Here is a 22,175-nt window from a genome sequence, read left to right as displayed (position 1 = left end):
AGTGTGTTACTGGGCTTCACTGTCCTGTTGGTGGCCTGGCACTCTTCCTTTGAGTGGAGATGCGTGGTCCCTGCCACTCGCGCTGGCCGTAGTATCAAGCAGTTTGGGCATGGTGTCAGCAACTGCTGAGGAATCCAACATCCAGCTCTCATGCTTCCTAGCCTGTACATTTGGCCAACTATCTCTGTGCTTAAAAGTTACCATGTACCCGAGTCTCTTGGGTTCTTTTTGAGTAGAACTGCTTTCTGTGCTGCACAAGTCCTCAGAGGCATTGCACTGTGTTGTTGTTGACATTTCACGGGCAGGGGGAAACAAAGTGCAGGAATTTTATCTGACCTTATCGGGAGTTGTAACGCAATTCTCCACTTGCTCTTGCTGTTAGGCCGGGACATAACCGTGCTGTCACATACACGGGCGGCCCCAACCTGTTTGATCAACAGACTCTTTTGTTGCAAAGCGTTTTTAATTCCTAAATCCCACAGCGGCAAAATAATGTCATGCCCTGGGACGCAGGGTTCCAGGAACCCCGCGCTTGGCTCCTGATACCTGTTCCGAGAGGAGGAAGGCAGGGGCCCGCCGCAGCAACCAGCGTGGAGCGCCCTGTGCCAGGCGGCAGCCCGCGCCCCTCCACGCCGCCCTGGGGCCGACTCTGGGCGCCCGCGTGCGGGGCAGGTGCGCGGGCCCCGGGAGGCTCGCGCCCGTTTCGCGGGGTGGGGAGGGGGTGGGGACGAGGGGAGCGGAGCGGGAGCGGCGTCCGCCCGGCCCGAGGCAGCGCAGGAGAGCCAGGAGGCCGACGCGGGCCGCCTGTGCGCCGCGGCCATGAGCCGCGACCGGGCCGGGTAGGTGCCCGGCCACGCAGACCCCCGCCGGCCCCGGGACCCCCGCAGCTCCCCAGATGGCCCGAGCCCGCGTCCCCCGCGCCCGGCCGGCGCCCGCGGCCCACGCGGGCCGTTTCCCGGGCTGACCCGCTCTGGGCCCCCGTAGAGTTCCAGGGCCGCGGGCGGCCAGGGGCGCGGGTGGCGCGGGCCGCCGGGCCGCCGGGCCGGGTGTGGGCCCGGGCCGGGCAGAGCCGCTGGGAGGGGATTTGTAACAAACAACGGCGGCCATGTTGAGAGGGAATTTCTGCAGCTAAACTTCTCCCTTCTGCCTGCCAGGGATTCTCCCCTCCGCGGGGCTCACGGGGTCTCCCTCTCTCTTCCCCTCTCCCCCTGTGCCCCAGGATGACAGTGAAGTTGGGAGCCGGCAGCAGCGGGGAGGAAGGGCTCAAAAAGCTGGGCAAGAGAGCGGCCGATGAGGAGTCCCTGGAAAGAGAAGGGGCTGGAGGAGGAGAAGCGGCCGAGGAGACTAGCAGCACAAAGAAGGAGGAGATCACCAGTCCCGGCAGCGACAGCACCCCTGCCCCCTCTGGCCTGCCGCAGGGACCTTGCCCCCTTCAGGTCTCTTCCCCGGATCAGCATCATTTCCTCAGGTCCAGTTTGCGGCCTCAGAGCAAAAGGCTCAGGAAGGATTCGTCCTGTGCAGTGGGCAGCAGTGGCACCAGCAGCTCCGGGCCCGGGGAAAAGGTACAGTGGGGTCCATCCAGGCGGGAGACCCCAACCCATTCAGGATGTGCCACTGTCCCCTGCATGGTCCCAAGAGGCAACTGCCCCCTTCTCCAACCCCTAGGCCTCCCTGTACATGCACCCCTCTGTGGTGAGAGCCCTTCTCCTTTTGCACTTGGAAAACGCTCACTTTGGAGAGGGGCCTGTGCCCCCTTCTCCTCCAAAGAGGCTAGCCAGCCAGATGTAAAATGTTTAAAGGGACACTAAGTACCCTTTCTTTGGGTAAGCAAAATAGATTCCTTAACGTTGTTTTCCCAAAGGGTTCGGATAATTTTATGAGGCAGGCTGTTTCAAATAGGAGACAATAGTTTGGGAATAGAAAGAGAAAATATCTGCTCCATCTCTTTCCCAGACATTGGATGGTGGAAATGCAACAAAGGAATGGATTTTGGGGGGAGTCGAGAAGAAGCTGAATATGAATGTGCTTGTAGCTTTGGGCCACCACTTTCTGCTTGGAGTAGCTCAGCCTGAAAGGACTCTGGGCATGGAGACAAGCCCATCGACTTTCAACCAGGGTTTCCTTTCGGTCCACAAAAGGGTCCTTTCTAGGGCTGTAGTTTGTGAAAAAATCTGTGGTCTGAGCAACAGTCGGTTGTATTTGTCCTTGGATTCAGAGGTGGTTGAGGTTGTCACTGCTCTCCTGGGCTCCCCACCAAAGACATCCGAAAATCAAGTGCCATTCTTTTTCCTGACGTGCCTTTACTGCATCCTCATCTGCTTTTATCGATTTATATTTCGACACTATTTCTTTTCCTAATTATACGGTTGAATTACTCTTAAGTTCTTTTCGTTTTGGGCCAAGTTTGGAGCACTTTAATAAATAGCAAATAAAACATCAATTTCCAGTGAGTGTCATATGAAAAAAAATCATTCAATTAGGTCTTTGGAAAAAGTAAGTGTAAATTTATTAGATGGTTCCAATAGTTTTTAAAAGTAAATATTTCAAGCACTAATGGAGAAGGCATTTTGGAGATCTGTGCCAAATGTTTCCCATTAAACTTGCTTCTTCTCATTCTCCACCAAAGAGGGACTAGCTTTTGGAATGAGAGCAGTCTTAATTTTTTGGCAAGGATTTTTTGAAATGGAACAAGATGTAAGTATAAGGTAATTTTAAGAGTATGGTTCAGAAATTGGATCTTGTTTTATATGTATTTGTTTTGGTGCAAAGTAGCTGATCGATTAGGAAAACATGAACCTATTTTATAGGCTTTACTTGCTTAATAGGGAATCATTCATTTATGGTTGGAAATATGTCTTAAGTTGTCATACATTAGAACCTTGACTGGTTCGTGGGTTTGTTGTGGCTTCTGAAGCCCTGGACCTGGAATCTAGTCGGGATTCCAGGTGTTGCCCTTTCACCCTGGCCCCCTGACCTTGGTCTGCTCATATGACCTTGCAAATCTGCTTTTTCATCAGATGGGTGTCCTTGAATTTGAAAGGAGAACAACAATGACTGTCCTACTCTCTTGTAGTGTGGGCACTAAAACGAAATAGGATGGTGATGTGAAGGCCCTCTGTCACCTGTAAATTGTAATCTGGGGATGAAATGATATAGAAACATCCATGTTCAGTTAGGTGTATGGCAGTAAACTGAGGAGGGGAACTCAGCTTTTGTTTGCACAGTTGAGTGTATCTTGCTGAGATGTGGATGATCCGCTGGAATAAACTCCACTCAATATCGAGCTTCCAAATGGCTCTTGTCAAAGCAACAGGTGGCCTCACGTGACAGTTTAATATTAGTTGTATGCAAATTTGTTAAAATCTATGTTCGTTGCAACTTCAGTATTTCTGACTTTAGCCAGCAAGTTGTTATTTTGTGTTGTTTTTCTAAGTAAGTAATTCAGCTAACAGGTAATAGTGGTTTTTAGAAAGGAAGGAAACATGTCTCCTTTACTTTATAGAATTTCTTGGCTAGCATCTAGCCATCCCTGGGCTGCACTGTGCCCTGGGCTACCTGGAACCATTGGACACTTCACTGCACCCAAGACATTCCTCCTCCTGGAGCTTCAGGGGGACCTCTGCTCCATCATTGCCAGCAGGAGCCAGCAGGAGAGGAGGCCGAGTTGTGGCATCATGTCACACACACATTATCTAGCTGACCCCTGGAAATAGTTCTTAGAGAGACATTTCCTTTATAGTCTCTAGGAATTTCCACCTGGGGTAGCGAACTCATGTTGATAAGGAAATGAATTCCAGTCACATTTTAAAATTTTTCACTTGAAAAAAATATCGTTTCCATTTATGCTTAAGGAATAGCCACAGCATAGCCATTGATGGCTCCTTCCGGTTGATTACTTAACACTTACACTAATTTCAGTCTTAGTGTTCATGAGAAACTTGCAGTGAATTTGAAGGAAAGAAGTGTTTTCTGCTTTGCTTTTCTCTGTACCACTGGGCTGTTTTCTTTCTCCATATGAATAGACTTTTATTGACTCACATGAAAACAAATTTTTTTTCTAGTAATATTCCAAGTTAATTCTTTTGAATCAGAGGAGGGAAGCCCCATGTGGCAGGAATCTTGTGTTCTCTGTGACTTGGTTGGCAAATGAATATAGAGACCAAAGTTTGTTGTTTAAACAGTGGGTTCAACCTAAACAGAAGGTATTTCTGCAGACTAGAAATCAGTGGCGCTGCTCGGTTCTGAAACACCCAGTCCCACTGCACTGACCGAAGTGACCCAAGGACACATTTGAGATTCAAATCCAAGATTGCAGAGCCTGAAGACAGAACTCCCATGTTCTCTGATTGGGCAGATCATGACCTCAGGGATGCTGGACTAGCAACTCTGCCCCTCGGAACCTCGATTTCTTTATCCATATAAGGGACGAGGTGAGTGTTGTCCTCTCCACTGTAGATAACACGATGCAGCAAAGCCTGGCCACACTGTGATCAGGGGGCTCCAGCACTTCTTCATGGCCTGCACGCTTAGCTTCAAGGTTAAGGGTCCTAGGCACACCCCCCAGCTCATCCCATACGTGAGCCACTGAGTTGGGAGTGAGAGTCAGAGTCAGACCCTCCATTTCCATTGCTGCTCAAGGACAGGGAAGCTAGTTACGGGTGCCCATTTCCAAAGTAGGGTGATACAACCAAATTCCCTCATATCTGGGCCTTGTATCTGGGTTTGCTGGTGCTTATGCTTAGCAGTGGGTACATTGCTGTACAGAGCTTACTCTTATTTATGTTTTGCATTATCTTGTGAGCTGCTTGTAGCTTCTAGGTGTATCTAAAAGATGTTTTATAAAGTATCTCAGCGTGATGCAGTCAGCCTTTGGGAAACTGGTACCATAGTGGAAAGAGGGTTGAGCCAAGAACCAGGATGCCTCCCTGTGGCTGCTTTGCTAGAGGTAAAGTCGCCTGACATGCCTGAGCTCTCGGATGCTTACTTTTTAAGTGAGTTGTTTGGAGCTGCACTTACTTTAATATTCGGGGATGAAGGAATCCTATTGTGCAAATAAAGGGCAAGAAGGAATCGCGAGGGGAAGAGGGAAAGAGCAGCACGTGTGTTCTCAAGAGAGCATGATCCGGAAGGCAGATTACCTGAAGGCAGAATGTTTCTCTGTCTGGTGGGCCCTGGAGCGGAAAGTGGGGTGGGACAGAGTGCCGTGCCCTCCATCCACAGCACTGTGAAGTGCTAATCCCCCTTCCGGGCTTGGATTGCGCTCATTCCCTCATTGACAGCCAGGCTCTGGGCTCCCTACTTTGCTGGTGTGAGGGAGACACAGCAGATCATCTCAAGCCCACGGCACCTGGCTATGTGGACTTCTTGTTCAGTTGGATCCTGTGAGTTCAAGTAAGAAGCATGGAGGGATGCAAGTGGCCTCCTGCAGCCAGACCTGGACAACAGTGTAGTGTTAAGCTACAAATCCTCAGACCTCCTGGGGAAAATGTGGCTGGGAGGTAGCATTCCTACAGACTGTCAGTGATTGTGGAAACCAATACATCAACACAGACATGCGGTCCCCTTATGTGACCCAGACCCCCTGGTCCTTAGCAGGTCAGGGCACTGTGGCCCAGGTTACTTCCAGACCAGTCAGGGTGGGAGTTGTGCAGGATAGAGGAAAGTATCTGCAAACAAAAGGGTCTATTTGAATTTCAGGTTCAGTGTTTTACAAATTGCATTTTCATCTCATCAGAGATACAGATCAGTATACACACATGCAAATGAGCACTGACTAATATCTGAATAGTGACTTGAGGGCTGAGCTAATTCTCAAATATGTTATTTACTTTTACTTTCAATACTAATGTAGTTTCTGTGGTCTCTGGTTGTCTTTGTGGAATTGTCTTTTGTCAACAAAGAATAGGGATTTAGGATTTTAATTTTGTGTAGTGTGTTGTGTCTTATTTGGGGTTATAGGAAGATGGAAAGATAAAACAGGAATGACTTGAGAAAGCAGAGCTACAGAGGTATGAATCAGCACCCACATGGACAGGGGTGTAGAGAAGCACTTTATCGCAGTAACTGCGGTGTTCTTAGCCCTGAAGAACAAGGTGAAAAATGCCAAAGAAAAGACCTACTCCCTTGCCCTCGAGGAGCTTGTGGTTTAGTTGGGATAGCAAGAATTTTCTATATAAAACAATTGAAATTCTTCACATTATTTGATAAAGAGGGCGTAATTTTTTATAGAGACAGTGGGATTTCGGTTGTATTTTTCTCACGTATTTGTGGAGGAGAGCTCTTCGGGGCTGGAGGCCCATCCTTGTGTGAGTGTGCGGGAGGATGCAGGGCCTTTGGGTGCTGAGGGCTGGACATGAGGCAGAGAGGCTATGCTCGCCGAGAGGACGGCATTGGGGGTTGTCAGGAAGCACAGATGGACCAGGAGGTGTCGCAGGGATGTGACTGAAGAAGACACCACCAAGGCTGGACATCCTGAAGGGAGGATGAGGGGCTGTCATGGGCACTGAGTCTGAAAACGCTGGAGATTGAGTGGCGAGTGATCAGGAGACGTCCACATTTATTATAGAATATCTGCCATGTGGAAGGGAGTGGCTTTAGGGAATTGAATTGGCAGTTGTGTGTGTGCATGGTGGTGGGATGGACTGGTTAGAAGGCTTTGGGAGTAGTGTTTTGAGGTGACGGTTTGGTTGGAATGGACTTCTTGAAGTCACTCAGTCTTCCCCTCTGTGTGACCATGATGGCTCTGAAAGTACACCTCGTCGTGCCGGCATGTGCCATAAATGCCGTGTGCTATGAGCCCAGAGCTTCCTAGGGAGACCATGGACGTTTTGCCTCTTGACTTGTGGTGCGTTGTGAACTGAGGCACACGTGTGGGGACTTGGCAGTTTGTGCCCTCCGCAGCCTGCTCTGAAGGACCCTGTCATTCTGTACCAAGACCAGCCGGCCTCAACTCAACTTTCCCATGCTGGTGGTTGGAAATCAGCCATGCCTGGAGATGCACTTTTATTGACTGAACTTGAAAATGTCTTTCTAGCCAGGAGCAGACTCCATGTGGGGGCCTCACTTGCCATTACAGATTCCTTTTGTCCCCAAAGGAGTTACTGGAGATGTAGCATTGGGTTGGTTTTCTGTCATTCTTGAGATTTTAATGTTCCTAACACTTGGAAGAAAGTTCACTAAGCTTCAAAAGAAAACTCCCAGACACGAGCTAACTGTATGTAGTATAGCAGGTGGCAGTTACATCTTCCACATCTCACCTGAATTAAGTCACACAGCTATTATAGAGAGGTAGGAATTCTCTTAAAGATTTCTAACACCTGCCACATGTGTCTTTGGGCAAGTCGTTTAACCTCCTTCGTTTCCTCATCCGTCACAAACAGAGCTGTGGATTTCAGGTCAAGTTTCCCCCACTCTAAAATGCTGTGTTTCTTTTAGTTCAGCACGTAATATGAGTAAAGAGGTGGCTGTGACGCTAGAGGCAGCCACCGTGATGTTGTGTGGACCACAGCACATCAGACTGGCACACCCTGTCAGCACTGGGAGTGTTTAGACAGCTTGATGGAAAAGAAAACCCCTGGCTTCCAGCTAGATGATTGGGCTGTGCCTTGGGTTTTGCTGGCTGACGACCTTGGGCTTTTATGCTCTTAGAACCTCAGTTTCCCATTTCTAAAGTAGAGATCATAATTCCATTTTATGAGAACAAGATGAAGTGATAAGTTTGAATATGTTTTGAAAGCACTACATAAGTGCACATTATTATTATTAGGAAAATTATTATTCCCAGGCCCAGCTGGATACCAAGCAACTACCCCTCAGTGAACAAGGGCCTCCTCTGCCCCAGGTGAGAAATGGGGTAATTTCTCTTCCAAAGGTGGTGGTAAGCAGTAGACTGGGCATGGTGTGATTAGTGGGCTTCCAAGCCAGTGCAGAGGAGGCTGACAGTGAAGGGGAGACTTCATGCTTGACTGGGGGTCCATCCGCAGAGGGAAGAGCAGCCATGGAAGGGGTTCAAGGCCACGTGGCCACATCTCTCCAGTGCACGCTGTGGTGGGTGATTTTAGAGAACAGAGCAGAGCTAGCCTGGGAAAATTGCTATGGAAATGGGATGGGGGAGAAGTACGGTGGCATTTGGGCAGCCAGATAATTGCAACCCTTATTGTGGGTGGAGAGGGAAGAGTGGGCTCTGTTTGGAGGATTTGCTCTCTAGGTTTCAGAGATGCTGACCTTGGGCAAGTGAGGGTACAGAAAGCCTTGGGGCTGGGGTGCAGAGAGCCCTGCTTGTGCCCCGTGGGCTCCTGAGCTTTCATTGAGTATCAGCGAGCTCACTGTCGCTGTCCTATGTGTGTAATTCCTTTCAGGTTTCTGGGATACTGACTTCTCATCACAGAAGCTGTTGCTGAGGCTCTGTGTGGTTTCAGAGCTAGAGTGGAGCTTTGACTCTGACCCTGTACTTTTTGTTGTGCTTCTCACACCCACTCCCACCCCCAGAGAAAACCCCCGTGCTTACCCGTCATGGTTGAAAGTGCCTAAATCTCTTCCGAGTTCTTGCCTTTCTGCTCCCTGCACCCTTCTTACTCACTTCCTGCCATTCCCTCTTCAGTCATCATCTTCTGGAAAGAGCAGGTTCTGAGTGATCCTCATCCCGTTAGACCAGGTCTCTTGGATTCCACCCTCAGTGTTTGACTCTGCTTGAACTTGGGCTGTTGGGTGAGCCAGAGGCAAAGTGATGAAGCTACTTCCTCATAGGTTTTGGGGGTATAATAGAAACCACGTTTTATTTTTACTCTGAAGTTTTGTGATTCTACTTTTAAAAACCAGTCAAGATCACAGTAGACTGAGGTGGCCTAAAGGTGCAATGACTGAGAAATGGAAGGGGGAGCTGTGGTCTTTACATACAGCCGGCTGCTGGGCCGCTGCAAGAAGGAATGAAGTTGTGAGGCGTGCAACTAGGTGAATGATCCTTGAGGACAGTATATTGAATAAAATGTCAGGAACAAAAGACAAAAAAAAAAGACCCCAAAACCAGTCAAGGTAAGGATGATGTGTACTAAGTGTTAGGAATCGTTGTTTGAGGTGATTTGTATCCTCTCGTGGACATTCATGTTGCTTTATTTTCCTCTACTGAGGATGTATCACTTTTGAAACATCAGAAAGAGGCTTGGCACATGAGCAGGAGTGGCTCTGTGCTCTGAGGTGTGGTTTGCTCCTTCGTGAACCTCGCGGGAGCCACTTTCACTGTTGCACTTTCTTTCATGTTCACCATTTGTCCTGCTCTCTCCCTCTGAGGCCTGTCCCTCTCAGGAAGGCTGAGCTTCTGTTTTCCTTTAGTGTTTGCTCCCTTGTTTTGGATCCCTAGCACTGTGTCTTCTTTATTAAAATCTCACAAAATTTAGGTAGACATCTGGATTATAGAAAATTTTAAATGTCTCTACATCTAATACCAGCATGGGCTCGTAGAAGTAAACCTGAGCTGTAGTGGTAGGGCTTGTTAGCAGTGCAATTCTTTTGAAAAGAGGGAGCTTGGGTGTTTCTCAAGAACTCGAAAATGACACTAAAATCCTTTGTTAGTGGTGCAGAGGTGGACAGGCAGCCCTCGCTTATATGGCTCCATTCGAGGAGTTCCGGGCTCCAGAGGAACGCAATCTTGCATTTAAAGTGACGTGTTCAAGGGTTAGAGGGCGTCCCCAGCCTGGTCTTCCTATTGGAGCAAAATCACCCCTGACCTCCTAGCGGTAGAACAACACGATTATTCCTGGAAGCATGTTCTGAAGTTGCCACACCTATGGAAGGCATCTCGAGAAGCACTAGGAAGTTTGTTAATTAGGTCATGTTTTAGGTTTACTTGGGTGGGAAATGGACAGAGTCAAATAATGGATTGAGTCCTCCCTTACCCCACTTTATAGCCCAGAAAGTGTGCAAGGGCCGTTGTCGGCGTCCATGATGGATGGGAATGGGGTACCTGGAAAGTAGGCTGGGAAGGGAAGATCATCCATTTGGTGATAGTGTGTTGAGTGTTGAGTGCTGGAAGTGGAAATACTTCAGAGATGGGGGTGTCTGCTGTCCACTGTGGGAGCTGGGAGCCGCCAGCCGCACGTGGTCATTGAGTACCCGAAGTGTGACAAGTATAACTGAGAGACTGAGTTTTTAATTTCATTTGACTTGAGTTAATGAGTATTAATTACGGAGTCAGCACACCTCTAATAAAGTTGAGATTTCTGTGAATCTGGTTGCGTTGCCTCAAAGTTAGCCAGCTGTCAAAAGGTATCAACTTTCCAAGTAGGAAGAGTAACTTAGCTAAGCAAGTTTTCTGGTGTATCCTACTTGTAGTAGCTGCTGATGGGGCTGACCATTTTCAAGTACTACTTATTTTGCAGAAGTGATACAGACTTGCAGTGCAGTTTCAGAGGAACGGGAGGTAGAAGAGTGAGTTCGCCTCTCACCCACATCCCCCAAGTAGCCCCAGATGTAGTTTTTGCAAGTGTGCATGAATTAACAGACTTTCAACTTTCCATTTCTTTTATTTGTCATGGTCTTCTGTGAGAAGGCTTGTCTTTCCTCCCCTCACTGGAGGCAGACTCCCCTTGGGGAAGAGGGAACTGGGTCTCGAGGCTGCTGTCTGCTGGGGCACACCCCACCTAGATCCACCAGGAAGTGGGTTTTGTATGGAAAAAGCCCCTGACTATTCCATTAGGAAAGCATTTTAACAATAACCCATATTCGTTGGACTCTTGCTTTTTACAGCACTTTTTTATTATCCTATTTTTGTCTTTGTTGTAAAATTCTTTCAGAGTTTGAAGGTTTCTTACCCTTCTGTGACCCTGCATCTGCGTGGAAAGAGAATACTATCTTTTGGGGTAACGTGGGATTTCCTGTTCTCTCTAGGAGGAAGGACCTGAGCTGAGGGAGAGGATCGGGTTCAGTCATAAGAATTTTTATCTGTGATCTATAATTCTTATTTATTGCCTTCTGCCTCTTCTGCCTCACGGGATTGTCACTGGTCGCCAGGGCCTCTCCTGTTTCCTTTTTTTTTTTTTTTGTATATTTAGCATGGTTTTAAGTGGAGTGGCTTGACATGAGGAATCAATGCTTTAGGAGAATTTGTGAGGTTATCAGGTTACTCTCAGAACTTCAGTTTTTTTGGTAGAAATTCATCAAGAATAAGGAATTTTGGGATGTTTAAGATCGTGAGACATCAAAAGACTCATATTTTGAAATATTAATTATATCTAAAGAAAATGCAGTGCCTTTTAGACACAATTGAATGTTTTCTTGAGTTTGAATTTCAGCTTGTCTTTTGAAAAGATACTAAGAATTATCTGAACTGAAACCTCATTTGGAAAAGATATAGCGTTAAATGTGATGTGCAGCTCTGGCCTCAGGTGGGGACGAAATGTCAGTGCCTCCAGTGTGGACGGTGCAGCATATGCTATACTCTCATCATGCCATTTGACACCGTTCTGCCCCTCTCTCCTCCTCCTCACTGTGAAACTGTTTTAAGATTCACCAGGCCAGGTTCCGGCAGCCCTAACAGCCAGCCTCACTGGACCGTCAGAGTCCTGTCACCAGCTGAGGAGCCTCCCCAAGCTTCTCCTCCTTGCTGTATTCTGCCCACCTCTCCAGCTTGTTAGGGACAGATCACTGCATGGTCCTTTCTCTTGAAGGAGCTGACAGTGGTGGATCGGCATCAGGAAATGGGCCTGGCGTCACCTCCGCCGCACCCGCAGGAAGCTCGCGCTCATCATCCCGGAACTTAGGTCCGGCGGCAGTGGGAGTCTTGGAGCACTGAGGACAAGAACACCTTCTTCGAGGGCCTCTATCAGGTGAGTGACTTGAGGGGAGATGAAGGGATCTGTTTCTCTCCTTCCATTTCTCTTGCCTGCATTTTTATCATGGGGCTATGAGCACAGTAGGTTCTGACACGGAGACCCTACCGTGACTGAGGCAGAGGTGGGGAAGTCCCCCAGGGCCCAGTCTCAGCCTCCAGCCTTGGCCTTTCACTGCCTCACTGGGACTTTAGAAGCTGTTACCAGCAAGGTGGCTGTTAGGCAGTGTTTTTGGTGCAACATTTATTGTTTCCCAAGATCATTGCCCACTGTTTCTGGAGTATATTCTTGAGTGAAGAGTGCTGAAGGGCTGATTTGAGAGGGAGGGCCCCTGGGTGGGCAAGGGGACACTTGCCACATCAGTTAGAGAAGTGCTCTCAACCCCAAGAAGCACTAAGGCCAACATGAATTAAAACAAAAGTCAGAGGGAAGACCCTCCCCTAATCCCACCACCCAGTCCTATCACCCTGCTTCTTTGAGCAGGCATCCTTCCCCTTTGGGCTTTTTAAAGGATCTCTGTAACTGTAGTGAACTGTCCTGTTTTTACTTCATGCCAAATGCATTTTCATGGTGTTTCATATCCCTTTCACTCAGTGTTTTTTTGTTTGTTTGTTTTTTCCGCATGGATAAAAATTTTTATTTGGTCAATGGGTGAAGCCATTAAGAGAGCTCAAATAAGCAGCTGGATTATACAGGTTAGAGGATTCACAAGGTTGCGCGCAAAACTGGCACATATGGCAGGCCAACAAACTATTAACTTGAAAGAAAAATGGCCTATTTACTGGACAAAACTATGACATGTCACTGGATCAGGCTGAGGCAGGAAGAACGCCCTGGAACCCACTGTAAGGCCCCTAATGGCAAAGGTAGTGGTAATCTCCCTCAGATGCTTAGTAGTAAACAGAAAATATCCAAGTGTGAGGGCCACACCATGAGCCTAAGGGTCTCCTCCTTGTTGGTTGTCCAGGTCTTTTTATGCACTAGTTTTGAACTACAAAGGATAAAGAAAAAAAAATAGTTCAGGTAGGCGCAAAATTTGTCAAGATACTAACCTGTTAAAACAGAAAAATTTCCCAGAAGGAGTCAGTAATCATGAAAAAGGCTTGTTTCTGGAAAGGTCAAAGTGTAAGTTATACTCTGTCCTAGAGAAACCAAATTCCTAGAGAGCAAATTGATACTGGGCTAGGTGACCTCCTGGACTTGATCTCCTAGAGACCTTCAGAATTCTTCCAAGTGTGTGTGCTGAACATCCTCCAGGATAGAACATGCTAGACCATGGAACCAATAAATACATGCATTTAGACAGCTTTTCCGTGTATTAGGAATTCCTAGGCTGATTGCTCATTGAATCTTTATGAAACTCCAAAAACAAAAAATTGAGGCAGAGGAATTAAGAAGTAAGTTCATTACCTGAAGTCAACAGTTATATAGGTAGAGCAAACTTGTCAACCCATCTCCTGCTGGTCCAGAACAAGCTCTCAGAGAAAACCAATGCCTCAACAGTTTTCTGAGACCTTAAGCATTTCAATTGATATCCCTTGATGATTTGTCTCAAATTATTCAGTGTTTTTTTCTAACACTTGCAAATATTCTGTTTCAGGTTTTGGCAAACTACGTCCTGTATGCTCATAGCCTGTTTTGGGAACCCAGCCATGCTCATTTGTTCATATAATATCTAGGGCCAATTTTGTGCTATAGTGGCAGAGTTGAGTAGTTGTGACAGAGACCATGTGGCCTCAAAGCCTAAAATATTTACCCTCTGGTCCTTCATGCAGAAAGTTTGCCGATCCCAGCTCTTGTAACCATTCTTTTTTTTTTTTTTCCCTTTTTTAATGCAATTTTATTGAGATATGTTCCCACACTATACAATCCATCTGAATTATACAATCAATAGCTCACAATATCATCACATAGTTTTTTTTTTATTATTAATTAAAAAAAGAATTAACAAAACAATTAGAAATCATTCGAATCTACATGTACAATCAGTAATTCTTAATAACATCACATAGTTGCATAGTCATCATTTCTTAGTACATTTGCATCGATTTAGAAAAAGAAATAAAAAGACAACGGAATAAGAATTAAAACAATAATAGAAAGAAAAAACAAAAACAAAAACAAAAAACCTATACCTCACATGCAGCTTCATTCAGTGTTTTAACATAATTGCATTACAATTGGGTAGTATTGTGCTGTCCAATTCTGAGTTTTTATATCCAGTCCCGTTGTACAGTCTGTATCCCTTCAGCACCAATTATCCCTTCTCTTTTTTTTTTATTTTTAATTAACGGAAAAAAAGAAATTAACCCAACATTTAGAGATCATACCATTCTCCATATGCAATCATTAATTCTTAACATCATCACATGGATGCATGATCATCATTTCTTAGTACATTTGCATTGGTTTAGAAGAACTAGCAACATAACCGAAAAAGATATAGAATGTTAATATAGAGAAAAAAATAAAAGTAATAATAGTAAAATCAAAACAAAACAAAACAAAAACCTATAGCTCAGATGCAGCTTCATTCAGTGTTTTAACATGATTACTTTACAATTAGGTATTATTGTGCTGTCCATTTTTGAGTTTTTGTATCTAGTCCTGTTACACCGTCTGTATCCCTTCAACTCCAATTGGCCATTATCTTACCCTGTTTCTACCTCCTGCTGGACTCTGTTATCAAGGACATATTCCAAATTTATTCTCGAATGTCTGTTCACATCAGTGGGACCATACAGTATTTGTCCTTTAGTTTTTGGCTAGACTCACTCAGCATAATGTTCTCTAGGTCCATCCATGTTATTACATGCTTCATAAGTTTATCCTGTCTTAAAGCTGCATAGTATTCCATCGTATGTATATACCACAGTTTGTTTAGCCACTCTTCTGTTGATGGAGATTTCGGCTGTTTCCATCTCTTTGCAATTGTAAATAACGCTGCTTATAAACATTGGTGTGCAAATGTCCGTTTGTGTCTTTGCCCTTAAGTCCTTTGAGTATATTCCCAGCAATGGTATTGCTGGGTCATATGGCAATTCTGTATTCAGCTTTTTGAGGAACCGCCAAACTGCCTTCCACGGTGGTTGCACCATTTGATATTCCCACCAACAGTGGATAAGTGTGCCTCTTTCTCCGCATCCTCTCCAGCACTTGTCATTTTCTGTTTTGTTGATAATGGCCATTCTGGTGGGTGTGAGATGATTTCTCATTGTGGTTTTGATTTGCATTTCTCTAATGGCCAGGGACATTGAGCATCTCTTCATGTGCCTTTTGGCCATTTGTATTTCCTCTTCTGATAGGTGTCTGTTCAAGTCTTTTTCCCATTTTGTAATTGGGTTGGCTGTCTTTTTGTTGTTGAGATGAACAATCTCATTATAAATTCTGGATACTAGACCTTTATGTGATATATCATTTCCAAATATTGTCTCCCATTGTGAAAGCTGTCTTTCTACTTTCTTGATGAAGTTCTTTGATGCACAAAAGTATTTAATTTTGAGGAGTTCCCATTTATTTATTTCCTTCTTCAGTGCTCTTGCTTTAGGTTTAATATTAAAGGGAGCACTAGAGTCAGAACCGAAAAGACAGAAGAGAGAGGTATGGAGAAGAGTGTAGAAAGAAGGAAAGTCAGATATGACATATATAATACAAAAGGCAAAATGGCAGAGGAAAATATTATCCAAACAGTAATAACTCTAAATGTTAATGGACTGAATTCTCCAATCAAAAGACATAGATTGGCAGAATGGATTAAAAAACAGGATCCTTCGATATGCTGTCTGCAGGAAACACATTTAGACCCAAAGATAAACATAGGTTGAAAGTGAAAGGTTGGGAAAAGATATTTCATGCAAATAACAACCAGAAAATAGCAGGAGTGGCTATACTAATATCCAACAAGTTAGACTTCAAATGTAAAACAGTTAAAAGAGACAAAGAAGGACACTATATACTAATAAAAGGAACAATTAAACAAGAAGACATAACAATCATAAATATTTATGCACCGAACCAGAATGCCCCAAAATACGTGAGGAATACACTGCAAACACTGAAAAGGGAAATAGACACAAATACCATAATAGTTGGAGACTTCAATTCCCCACTCTCATCAATGGACAGAACATCTAGACAGAGGATCAATAAAGAAATAGAGAATCTGAATATTACTATAAAGGAGCTAGACTTAACAGACATTTATAGGACATTACATCCCACAACAGCAGGATACACCTTTTTCTCAAGTGCTCATGGATCATTCTCAAAGATAGACCATATATGCTGGGTCACAAAGCAAGTCTTAACAAATTTAAAAAGATTGAAATCATGCACAACACTTTCTCGGATCATAAAGGAATGAAGTTGGAAATCAATAATAGGCGGAATGCCAGAAAATTCACAAATACCTGGAGGCTAAACAACACACTCTTAAACAACGAGTGGGTCAAAGAAGAAATTGCAAGAGAGATCAGTAAATACCTCGAGGCAAATGAAAATGAAAACACAACATATCAAAACTTATGGGATGCAGCAAAGGCAGTGCTAAGAGGGAAATTTATTGCCCTAAATGCCTATATCAGAAAAGAAGAAAAGGCAAAAATGCAGGAATTAACTGTTCAGTTGGAAGAACTGGAGAAAGAACAGCAAACTAATCCCAAAGCAAGCAAAAGGAAAGAAATAACAAAGATCAGAGCAGAAATAAATGAAATTGAAAATATGAAAACAGTAGAGAAAATCAATAAGACCAGAAGTTGGTTCTATGAGAAAATCAGTAAGATTGATGGGCCCCTATCAAGATTGACAAAAAGAAGAAGAGAGAGGATGCAAATAAATAAGATCAGAAATGGAAGAGGAGACATAACTACTGACCTCACAGAAATAAAGGAGGTAATAACAGGATACTATGAACAACTTTATGCTAATAAATACAACAATTTAGATGAAATGGACGGGTTCCTGGAAAGACATGAACAACCAACTTTGACTCAAGAAGACATAGATGACCTCAACAAACCAATCACAAGTAAAGAAATTGAATTAGTTATTCAAAAGCTTCCTAAAAAGAAAAGTCCAGGACCAGACGGCTTCACATGTGAATTCTACCAAACGTTCCAGAAAGAATTAGTACCAATTCTCCTCAAACTCTTCAAAAAAATCGAAGTGGAGGGAAAACTGCCTAATTCATTCTATGAAGCCAACATCACCGTCATACCAAAACCAGGCAAAGATATTACAAAAAAAGAAAACTACAGACCAATCTCTCTAATGAATGCAGATGCAAAAATCCTCAATAAAATTCTAGCAAATCGTATCCAACAACACATTAAAAGAATTATACATCATGACCAAGTAGGATTCATCCCAGGTATGCAAGGATGGTTCAACATAAGAAAATCAATTAATGTAATACACCATATCAACAAATCAAAGCAGAAAAATCACATGATCATCTCAATTGATGCAGAGAAGGCATAGGACAAGATTCAACATCCTTTCCTGTTGAAAACACTTCAAAAAATAGGAATACAAGGGAACTTCCTTAAAATGATAGAGGGAATATGTGAAAAACCCACAGCTAATATCATCCTCAATGGGGAAAAATTGAAAACTTTCCCCCTAAGATCAGGAACAAGACAAGGATGTCCACTGTAACCATTCTTGTATTGCTGTTAAGTCCCTTCCTGATTCAGTTGTTTTAAATAACACTACAGTGAACATCTCTGTGCAGTCCATTTTGGGGATGATGCTTTGGGAGACAGTATCAGCAGTAGGCGACTAAGTCAGAGAGTCCTATCTTTTTAAGAGCTGATCAGTTGGGTGATGGAAAAGTCTTGCCAAGACTGGAAACAAGGTTTGTAAAAGAACGTGCCTTCAGAACTTAAACCGTGAAGCATTTATGGAGAGATTAGGAAAGGAGACCTTTGTAAATGTAGGCAGAGAGCTGGCGTTCAGCACCAACTCTAGAGCATTCTAGACTCCACCTTCTGCCTGTGTTGGCTGGACAACAGACAGACGCTTTGGTGCTGTTTGACATCGTTGTCTGAGGGCAGAACCAAGAGTGCCCACGGGGCTCCCGTCACATTTGAGCAAATGCTAGCATGTTCTTTGTCTTCCCTTTGAGGGTTTCAAAATAAAGCATAGAGCTGTTTTTGTGCAGAAGACATCCCCAAGTTGTGCCGCCCTTAAACGGTTGGCTGGTTGGCTGGTATAGATGTCTCGGAGTTCCTGAGATATCTCAGGACATCAGTGGACCTTTCTTCTTGGAGAAAACTGGGCTCTGCCAGGGGCCCTGGCTACACAGATGCGAAAGACCATGTGGTGGACGTGGTTGTCATTTTAAAGTAGTAGGGGAGGAATTCCTGCTTACCGACCTGCCCTTTGTCTTTCTTCAGGTGGTTTAGTCTTGTTGGACTAGCCCTCTCGTTCTCCCTCCTGCTTTTTCAGCTGGCATGCTTCTTCATTTTCCCTTCTGATATCTGTGACGTTTTGTCTTATAATTCTTGATTCCTGCCCTAAACCCATGACTGAACTGCCAGCAGCCTATTCCCATTCTTCACTGAGTCAATAATTGTTGAAGGCTCCTTCTTCTGTCCCTGCCTGTCCCTTCTAATCTCCTTCCAGTCCAACTACCAGTCCAGCTGGGCACCGTGCTGCTGCTTTCCATCTCTGTAACCACCATATAAATACCACAGGTTTTCCATTATTAGTCTTGGAAATGTGTATCTTCACTTCTGTATGGTTTTCCCTTACTTCAGCTTTGCCTGCCATTACCTTTTTTAAAAAAAAAAAAAAAAAAAACGAGCCAGGTTTTTTTTGTCGTTCTTTTTTAACTTTTCATTTTGAAATAATTGTACACTTCAGCTTAGAAAAACAACCCGAGGGCTACCATCTACCCTGTACCTCACTTCCCCAAACGCGGCCATAGCCTCAGTATGACCCAAAGCTGGTGTATGGCAGGGAGGCAGTGCTGCTGGTCTGTGGGCCTCATTCCCATAATGTCCTTACCCAGCTCAGTGTACACCCAGGACCCAGTCACATCTGGTCGTTCTGTCTCCTTAGTTTTCTCCCGTCTGGAACAGCTCACCGGTCTTTTAGTCCCCTTTTCTTTCATGATCTTGACATTTTTGAAGAATCCTGACTAGTGCTTTGTAGAGAGTCAGGCTAATTTCAGCGTCCTTGGGAGTAGACTTGGATTGCGTGTGTTTGCCAAGAGCACCCCAGAAGTGGTGCAGGATGCCCCCTGCTTCATCCATTGGGTAGGTGGCACAGGGGTGACATCTCATTCCCAGGGGCTTTAACCTGAACCATGTGATTCAGGTGGTGTCTGCTGGGTGTCGCCACTGTCGAGTTATTTCTTTTTCTTGAGACTGTACAAATATCCTGTTTCTGCTCATTTTTTCTCCTACTACTTGTAGCAGCCATTTCTAATTCACCAGTTACCGTCCTGGTGTTTGCCTAATGATGACCTCCTGCTTCCATTATTTTTTTTTGCATTGCTTAATTGGAAATTCTGTGTAAGGAAAAGCTTGCCCTGCTCCTCGTCATTTATTTATATCAGCATGGCCTTGTGGATATTTGTGTGGTTCATAACCCATTCATACTGTGTTTTTGTTGCCCAGGTTGTCCCAGATTTGGTGATTGAGACCCTCTTCTGGAGGGCTCATATGTCCTTTTAGAAAGTTCCTTCCATTCTTTAAGTACTTCCATACTTTCTGGTACCATAAAATGTTCCAGATTTACTTTTCTTCCCTGCTCCAGCCCTGTAATCAGCCACGTCTCCAAGGAGCCCTGGTTCCTTTTGGAAAATGACATCTAGAAACTGAGACCTGGACACTAATATGCCTCCAGGTCCTTCTGGTTATTCTTATTGGCTTGGCTTTGATAAGATTATCCAGCAGTTGGTTCTCTTCGTAGCAGTGCCTGAAGCAGTGCTGAGGGTGAATATGTTCTCTGGAACACAAATTTTGTTCTGAAAAAACTAAGGTACTTTTGCACTGAGTCCTTGAAGTAGGGGTGGCATGTTCTGTGTGATTCTCTTTCTGAATGTTCACATTGCCCTCTTAGAATGTAGAATACGTTTTGCTTATCAAACCAGAGTATGTTTCTTCTTTTCTTTTAAGATGCCACGTGGGTGCACCCTGGACACTGACACGTTCTCCTGTCTTCCAGTAATTCTCTTCAAGAGGAGTCTCATTTCATGGTCTTGAGAGAACTCTAGAAATCAAGTAGTTTGTCCAAGTGTTAAGTGCTACGTTTCTCTGCTCTGAGATCCTTGTCTGTTTGCCTTTCCAGCTCTGCTCCTGAGTTTCTGTTGTTGCTTTTTTGTTAATCCTGTTAAAAACCTAAGGAAAACCTAAGATCTTGGGAGGTGGAGCAGAGGCTCCTGCAGGGTCATGAAGGGCGCCTTGCTCTCCCTTTCGTGGAGAGCTTCCACGTCCCCAGGAAGCCATACTGTGTCAGCCCCTGAGCTTCTAATGCCATCTTTACCTTCTAGCACGGGAAGGACTTTGAAGCGATCCAGAACAACATTGCCCTGAAGTACAAGAAGAAAGGCAAGCCTGCGAGCATGGTCAAGAACAAAGAGCAGGTCCGGCATTTCTACTACTGCACGTGGCACAAGATCACCAAGTTCATCGACTTTGACAGCGGTGAGTGGGGTAGGGCCCAGGCACGTTCTTTTTTTTAAATTTTTTATTTTTTTATTAATTAAAAAAAAATTACAAGAAAGAAACACAAACATTCCGAACACATACACTCAGCAATTCACAATATCATCACATAGTTGCATATCATCAACATGCTCATTTCCCAGAACATTTGCATCAATTCAGAGAAAGAAATAAAAAGACAACAGAAAAATAAAACAAAAACAGGAAAAAAAATTTACATACCATACCCCTTACCTTCATTTATCACTAGCATTTCAAACTGAATTTATTATTTTTAAAAAATTTATTTATTAATTAAAAAATTAAGAAACAAAATAAAACATCAACATACATAATCAGTGATTCACAATATCATCACTTAGTTGCATATTTATCATTTCTTAGAACATTTGCAGTGATTCAGAAAAAGAAATAAAAAGACAATAGAAAAAGAAATAAAACGAATACAGGGAAGAAAAGAAAAAAAAAGATTATACCTATCATACCCCTTATCCCTCGCTTTCATTGATCAAACTAAATTTATTTTAACCTTTGTTCCCCCTATTATTTATTTTTCTTCCATATGTTCTACTCATCTGTTGACAAGGTAGATAAAAGGAGCATCAGACACAAGGTTTTTACAATCACACAGTCACATTGTGAAAGCTATATCATTATACAATCATCATCAAGAAACATGGCTACTGGAACACAGCTCTACATTTTCAGGCAGTCCCCTCCAGCCTCTCCGTTACGTCTTGGTTAATGCATAAGAATAACCTCCAGGATAACCTCTCGACTCTGTTTGGAATCTCTCAGCCATTGACACTTTGTCTCATTTCACTCTTCCCCCTTTTGGTCAAGAAGGTTTTCTCAATCCCTTGATGCTGGGTCTCAGCTCATTCTAGAGTTTTTCTCAATCCCTTGATGCTGAATCTCAGCTCACTCTGGGATTTCTGTCCCACGTTGCAGGAAGATCCACACCCCTGGGAGTCATGTCCCACATAGACAGGGGGAGGGTGGTGAGCTTGCTTGCTGTGTTGGCTGGAGAGAGAGGCCACATTTGAGCAACAAAAGAGGTTCTCTTGGGGGTGACTCTTAGGCCTAATTTTAAGTAGGCTTGACCTATCCCCTGTGGGGTTAAGTTTCATAGGAACAAACCCCAAGACTAGAGGCTCAGCCTATAGCTTTGGTTGTCCACACTGCTTGTGAGAATATCAAGAATTCAAGTTGGGGAAGTTGAGTTTTCCCCCATTCTCACCATTCCCTGAAGGGGACTTTGCAAATACTTTTCCACTTACCTATCAGATCACTCTGGGATTCATCAGGGCATCACCTGGACAAACCAACAAAATCTCATGTCTTTATACAAAGTTCCATGTACTTAAGGTGTTCAACCAACTATCTACATAAGTTATATTAGGAGATGCACTAGTCAAGTACAAATTTGTACCAAATAAACATTTTTTGCTTTAGTCTCACACATAAGTTAAAATTTTAAAATATGAATTACAATCTATTTTCAGCACACTGCAGTAATGACATTCTTTTGTTCTTCCTTATGCAAAAGCGTTTTTTAAATTTGTACATTTAGTTGCTATCATTATACACTCTAGGCATTCCTAGATTACACCATCTCAATCTTTATCATCTATCTTTCTTTGTGATTTCATTTATGCCCCAGCCTTCCTCCCTCTATCAT

At 44.2% G+C, this 22,175-nt stretch overlaps 1 protein-coding gene across 1 annotated transcript in view; it reads left to right on the top strand.

Moving 5' to 3' along the window:
• Positions 1-202: 202 nt before the first annotated feature.
• The window catches only part of LOC143675714 (uncharacterized), a 42,475-nt gene continuing 20,502 nt past the window's right edge, over positions 203-22,175 (top strand). The window contains exons 1-5 of the mRNA XM_077151761.1: positions 203-212; positions 557-839; positions 1,220-1,562; positions 11,661-11,819; positions 20,320-20,473. Coding sequence (XP_077007876.1) covers positions 203-212; positions 557-839; positions 1,220-1,562; positions 11,661-11,753 — 729 coding nt within the window. The 3' untranslated portion in view covers positions 11,754-11,819; positions 20,320-20,473. The remainder of the gene's footprint in view (positions 213-556; positions 840-1,219; positions 1,563-11,660; positions 11,820-20,319; positions 20,474-22,175) is intronic.

This window comes from Tamandua tetradactyla, chromosome 3 (genome assembly GCF_023851605.1).
Source record: "Tamandua tetradactyla isolate mTamTet1 chromosome 3, mTamTet1.pri, whole genome shotgun sequence".
Classification (NCBI taxonomy): Eukaryota; Metazoa; Chordata; class Mammalia; order Pilosa; family Myrmecophagidae; genus Tamandua; species Tamandua tetradactyla.
This window is presented reverse-complemented; position numbering and strand designations above follow the sequence as displayed.